Raw genomic sequence first — 6,062 nt, 5'->3', positions numbered from 1 at the left:
TCCTGCCTGCTCTGTGCGGTCTCTTTTTCTGGAGGGAAGGCTGTTTTTTGTAGAAAACGGGATTGCATCTCCAGGTAGGGTTGGTGGCCGAAGCCAGGACCGGCTGCAGGAGCGGTGGTGAGGTGACAGACCCCCTGGGGAAGGTGGGAGCCCAGGGACCCCAGCCCTGGTGGTCCTGGGGGGACAGGGGAGCACCTTGCTCTCCAACAGATCCCTTGAGAAGGGAAAGAGAGCCTGTCCTACACTGCCACTCCTTGTCTGAGCCACCTCTTGGAGCAAAGCCACCTCCCTCCTGCCCCTGGATCTCTGCTTGGTTGCAATAAGCGCCTCACTTCCAGGGAGTGTCCCTGCTGTGCCTTCACCCTTCCTGCTGGCTTGGGCTGCCTCCCCTGTCTGCATCCCTCCCTGAGGGACCAGCCTGCTCGATCCAGCTGGGAGAATGAGGGAAAGCTCAGCTCTGCTGGAGGAACAAAGCTCTCTGCAGGGGCGGGACACCGGGTGCTGATCCCAGGGGGTTTGGCTTGCAGGCTCCCTGTGTCCTTTGAAGGAAGCAGCAGCATTTTGGGGGCTGCTCCTTAGCTCTGCAGCTGGGCTTTTTGTGCCCAGGGAAGCCTCTGCTGGAGGTGACTGCTGAAACAGGTTGGTGCTGGTGCCACTGGGTGGTGACAGGTCCCACTCTGCTCCCGAGAGTGCAGGGCTGTGAGCACCGTGGCCCTTTGGGTGCTCCCACGGTGGTGTTCCTCCTGCTGGGGCCTCTTTCCACAGCACCAATATGAAAATGGAAGGGTTCTGGGAGCCATCACCAGCTCTCCCTGGTGTCTGCTGCGTGCATCCTCTTGGCTAACCCCCTCAGCACCAGCCTCTGCTAAAGGCTTTGGGGTTTTAAAGCTCTCAGATGCAGCCGGGCTGGGGATGCTGTGACAACAGGAGCTCCTTGGAAGCAGCAGGTAGGTGGCTGGGAGCTGCCCAGAAATGGGTTGGGTTTGTTCTTCTCCCACCCTGCTTGTGAAATACGAGGTTTCTAGCTCACAGCTCAGCTTTCTATCCCCGGATCGTGTTGTCCCAGCAAACAAAACAGAGAATTGAGATGAAAATTGCTCTGGCCCTGCGCAAAGCGAGAATTTCCTGCTGAGTGGGGCTGGAGGCACGCAGGAGCCCTCCCTGCAGCTCCTGGGCCTGAATCAGCCGCAGCCTCCCTGCCCCTGGGCTGCTCCGTGCTCTGCCGAGGGCCTCGAGCCCCACGGTGTGGGTTCCTCCCCAGCTCCTTTGCCCCACGCTGGTTATTTTTAGTGCTGACCCCACAACTATGCTGACCCCGTGGCCGCGGGGCAGGGACTGGCAGCTGAAACTGTGACTCAGTGTCCCCGTGCCACGTCACCCAGGTGGGTGCTGAGCGAGCTTGGCATCGCCCCCAGGGGTTGGGGTTGGGGTTTCGCCCTGGGGAGGGGGCTTTCGCCTTTGCTGTGCCTCAGTTTCCCCACCTCTGGCAGGGGGAATGTGTTGGGGTGCAGCCAGGAGGGTGCCCGCAGCTGTGCCGGGTTCCCCCCTCCCTAACCCCTCTGTGTAATCCCCGGATGCCCCATTTCCACTTAATCTGAAGGAGAAGCCACAGCCCCTTCGGGAGGGAGGGGGAAATCCTTTCCCACGCAGGAAGGGCAGCCGCAGCCCTTGGCAAACAGCACACACACGGCACGCTCAGCCCCGCAGCATGGAGAGCAGCGGGGGGGGGCACAAAGCCTTGGCACAGCTCCCTGGCCCCATCCCAAGCGCTGGGGGGGGCCCAGTTCCCGGGGGAGAAGGGGGCTGTGATGGCCCAGCCCTGACACGAGCAAAGGGTGAGGATGGGGACGGGGCAGCTCGGCTGCCTCCCCGCCCTCTGCGCTGGGTGGGAGCGGAATGCTTTGGGTTTTGGGCAAGTTTTGGGTGTGATGGCTCCAGCTGCTTCCCTACCCACAGGGCAAGGCCAGCCCCGTGCCAAACCCGCGTGGCTCTGGGTGCTGAGGTGGGCACGGGGCACCCATGGGGCCCAGGCACTGCTTGGGGGTGGCAGGACCACCAAAGCCTCCCAGTCCCATCGCCTTGTCCTTCACACGCTCCTCCCGTGCCACCTCTGTGCCTCAGTTTCCCCTTTCCTAGCCCAGCAGCCTCGGTGCCTCGTGTTTGGGGTTTGATGGCTCCCGGCTGTTTTTTTGGACCCGTGGTGACCCGGGAGGGGCCCTGTCCACCTCTGCCCCCGGGGTCTGGCCGTGCTGGTGGAGCCATCGCAGGAATGTGGGGCTGGGAGGGCCGAGCTCGGGGGGGGCACCTGGGGCTGCTCGGTCCCTCGGCAGTGGGACACAGACACGGCCATGGAGCTGCCACGGGTGCTGCTGGCACTGGCTGCGATGGGCACAGCCACCGGCCTGGGTGAATCCTTGGGGGGGACACGGGGGCTGTGGGGTGGTTTCCCCATGGGTTTCAGTGCTGGGGAGGGCTCATGGGGCTGTTTGTGGGTTTGGGGGGGCTCTAGGTGGCTGCCATCCCGCTGGGGTGACCCCGGTGCAGCCACGAGCTGGGGTCCCCGTGCCACTGGCTCACGGCCGTGCCCCCAGCCCTGCTGCCCTACGAGCCCCGCGTGCCCCCCGGGGCCCTGCTGGGGAAGGTGACGGCCACCACCTTCGCGCTGGAGAGACCCTGCTGCGTCTTCCACCACCTCACCAACGCCTCCGACGCCGTCTGGCTGGTGGTGGCTTTCGCCAACGGTGAGCACCCGGTGCAGCGGGGGACATCGGGGACCCTTGTTTTAGCTGCTCACCCCTCTGCCTGTGCCACGCAGCCTCGGCCACCTTCAGAAACCCCCCGTCCCGTGCCGACGTGCCCCTCTACGAGGGGCTGCCCACCGCCCACGCCTACATGACGCTGGAGACAGCAGCGGCCGCCTACGCCTGCTCGGTGCCCGGCCCGGTGCTGCGGGTCGGGGGGGACGCGGTGTGCGGGGGCCAGCACGGCCAAACAGCCTGCAACGGGCCCCTGCCCTCCCCGGGGCCCTACAGGTGAGATGGGCTGGGTGGGGTGGGATGGGATGGGACCCCCGGGGGGAATTCCCCATCCCCAGGGACCGGTGGGTATCCCCCAGGGTTTGTGTTGTCCCGGTGGTGCCCGTCCCACAGGGTGAAGTTCCTGGTGATGGGCTGCCACGGCCCCAAAGCGGAGACGAGGTGGTCCGACCCCATCCTCCTGCGGAGAGGTACGGGTGGCAGCGGGGCTGGCACAGCACCACCTTCCCCCCACATCCCCTGGGCTGCGACATCGCCTCCGTGCCGCCACCCCAAACCCCAGAGGGGAGGAGAGCTCCCCAGGCTCCCCTGCTCACCCTATTCCTGGGTGCCCCCCATCCTCCCCGTGTGTCCCTCACCCCGTGCCCTTCCAGCCCGCAGCCCGAGCACCGTTGACCCCGCGCCCACGCAGCGCAGCAGCGACGTGGTCGTCATCGCCTCCATCCTGGCCAGCCTCGGCACCGGGCTGGCCGTGGCAGCGCTCGGTGCCGTGGGGTACGAGGGCTGAGCGGGGCCGTGCTCGGGGGGATGTGTCCATGGGGTCCTGGGAGAGCATCCCCTTCTTCATCCCAAGGACAAAGAGAGGGAGCAGAGAGGATTTTAAGAGTTAAAGACCTTTTTTTAAAATTGATTTGGGGTTTTAGATGTAGGGGATGTAGGAGAAGGGGGTGGTTTCTGTGGGGTTTGGTCCCTTAGGGGCTAGCGGAGCTGCGGGGACCCTGCTCCATGCCTCCTTTTGCCTCCTTGCAGCGCCGAGGCGTGGAGACTCCTGTGCCGCCGGGATTTCGGGGCTGCCTTCTCCCAGCACTCCTACAGGACCCACCACATCTCCCCCGCCCTGCCCCAGCCCCTCTGCTGCGGGTGCTGCAGGGCGGCGAGGAGCTGCTCTGCCCCTCGCGCTCCCTGCGCTGCCGAGTAAACTCCTAGTAGTACGGCCTCGCCGCACGGCCTTCCCCTTGGTGCTTTGTTCCCCAGCTGGCCCCAACACCAAGAACGGGGGCACCGGACCCCAAAATCGAGGTCCCTGGTGGGGAGGCTGCAGCTGGGTGGGGGTCAAAGTGGGTCCCAGTGTGGGGTGCAGGCGGTGGCACACCCCTGCCACGAGCGTGCCCGTTCTCTGCGCGCCTCCCGGCGGGCACCCAGGCGTAGTAAATGCTCCCCGGGGGAACGGCCCGACCTGTTTGCTGCGGGGCCGTGGCTCGGCGCAGGAATGTGGGTGGTTGGAGGCCGCAGGCGGGTCCCCTGGGGCCAAACCGCGCGTCCCCCGCCCGCCGCCCGCACTCGGCGCTCGGCACCCGGGCCCTGCACCATGCTCCCGCTGCTCCTCCTGCTGCTGCTGGCGGCGGCCCACGGCCTGCGTGAGTCTGTGCTCTGACGGGGGCTTCACGGCGTGACCCCCTCCCCAAAATGGGCTAGGGGGGATAGGGGTGGGGGAGGGTGATGTTCCTGCCCGTGGGTGTCCCCTCGGCATGGGCACGGGGGCTGCAGGAGGTGCAGGGCACCCCCCTTCTGGGGACATCCCCGCTTTGGGACCCTCGCGGGTGGCACCCAGCTGGGTCCTGAAGCATGGCCCTGGAGCCTCCGGGTTCTCCCCGGGCTGTATCTCTCCATGGGTGGTGGCACCGAGGGGCCTGGCTGCGTCTTTTCATCCAACTTGCTGCGTTTGAACCCAAAACGAGCAGTGGGGCGGAGCTGGGAGGCGAGGGGGCCATGCAGCCGGGATCCCCCCGGGGCAGCTCCCTCTGTGCCAACCCCCCCGGCGCTGTCCCGAGCCACCAGCCCCTGCTCCAGCCGGGGCCGGGGGCTCTGCTTTCATCGCGTTTTCATCGCAGAGGAGCTCCCGTACGAGCCGACCCTCACCGAGCACAAGATGAGCGGCCGGATCACCGCCAGCACCTTCGTGCTGGAGCAGCCCCGCTGCGTCTTTGACAATGACACCGCGATAGGAACAACCACCAGCATCTGGCTGGTGGTGGCCGAGGCCGCGGGTAGGTGTGGTGGTGGGGACACGGGGAGGGGGGTCCCAGCATGTCCCCTCCCTCACCGCCCTCCCTCGTCCCCGCAGCCTCCGTGAGCTTCACCAACAGCGTGCAGCCGGGGCTGCCCCAGTGGGCTTTCCAGAACTTCCCCGCCAACACCTCGGCCTACCTGACGCTCAACGCCACCACCCTCAACTACCCCTGCCCCAAAAACACCCCGGACATCACGGTGCTGCGCGTGGGCAGCGAGACCAGCTGTGCCAAAAACACCGCCGTACCCACCTGTAACGGCCCCCTGCCCGGCCCCGGGCCCTACAAGTGAGCCTGGTGCTGGGGAGGATACGGGGGGGAGGTGCAGCTCTGGTGGGTGCCGACCCCATCCCACAACCTGCCCTCCTCCCCCAGGGTGAAGTTCCTCGCCCTGAACGGCACCGAGCCCGTGGCCGAGACCCAGTGGTCGAAGCCCATCACGCTGAGGACAGGTACCGGGGGGAAACTGAGGCAGGGCACCACCGTGGGCATGCACCCCACGAGGTGCTGCCCCCCACACCCCACTCTCTCCCCCAGCCCAGCAGCCCCCGAGCAGCCCCGGGGCGGGCGGCAAGCGCAGCGCCGAGATGATCGCCATCACCTCCATCCTCTCCATCCTCCTCGCCGTGCTGCTGGCCGGCCTGGTGGCCACGCTGGCCTTCAGCGGGTGAGTCCGGGGGGCACGCGAGGAGTGGGGGGGTGACGCCAGCACCCCGTGTCCCTAACCCCGTGCCCCTGTCCCCCCAGCTCCGACCCCTGCGGCCGTGGAGGCATCTTCAAGCCGGAGGCGGCGTCGGTGCGGCGCTACAACACCCACCACGTCTACGACCAGCCGGCCGCGCGCCTCTGAGCCCCGCCGCCAGCCGGGACCCCCCCAGGGGACCCCGGGGTGAACGGGGGCTGAGTGGGAGCGGAGATAAATGGGATTTCTGCCTGCCTCCTGCCCGCATCTGCCTCCCTCTGTGGCCTCCAGCGATACCTCGCCGCCTGTCCCGGCCCCGTAACGTGGCCAGGGTTT

At 66.9% G+C, this 6,062-nt stretch overlaps 2 protein-coding genes across 2 annotated transcripts; both read left to right on the top strand.

Annotated features, from left to right (window-relative positions):
- The first annotated feature begins 2,348 nt into the window (after positions 1 to 2,348).
- On the top strand, positions 2,349 to 3,543 carry LOC116497404 (uroplakin-3b-like). Its single transcript, XM_032201140.1, has 5 exons — positions 2,349 to 2,406; positions 2,592 to 2,741; positions 2,816 to 3,032; positions 3,150 to 3,226; positions 3,410 to 3,543. Exons 1-5 carry the CDS (start codon positions 2,349 to 2,351, stop codon positions 3,541 to 3,543), a joined length of 636 nt encoding a protein of 211 aa, XP_032057031.1.
- An 801-nt stretch (positions 3,544 to 4,344) lies between these two features.
- On the top strand, positions 4,345 to 5,894 carry LOC116497114 (uroplakin-3b-like protein 1). The gene is given in 6 exon segments (XM_032200644.1): positions 4,345 to 4,393; positions 4,868 to 5,023; positions 5,101 to 5,341; positions 5,420 to 5,496; positions 5,582 to 5,711; positions 5,792 to 5,894. Coding segments are annotated over 6 exon segments (756 nt in total).
- Positions 5,895 to 6,062: the final 168 nt, after the last annotated feature.

The sequence above is a fragment of the Aythya fuligula genome, chromosome 20, assembly GCF_009819795.1.
Source record: "Aythya fuligula isolate bAytFul2 chromosome 20, bAytFul2.pri, whole genome shotgun sequence".
In the NCBI taxonomy this organism is placed as follows: Eukaryota; Metazoa; Chordata; class Aves; order Anseriformes; family Anatidae; genus Aythya; species Aythya fuligula.
This window is presented reverse-complemented; position numbering and strand designations above follow the sequence as displayed.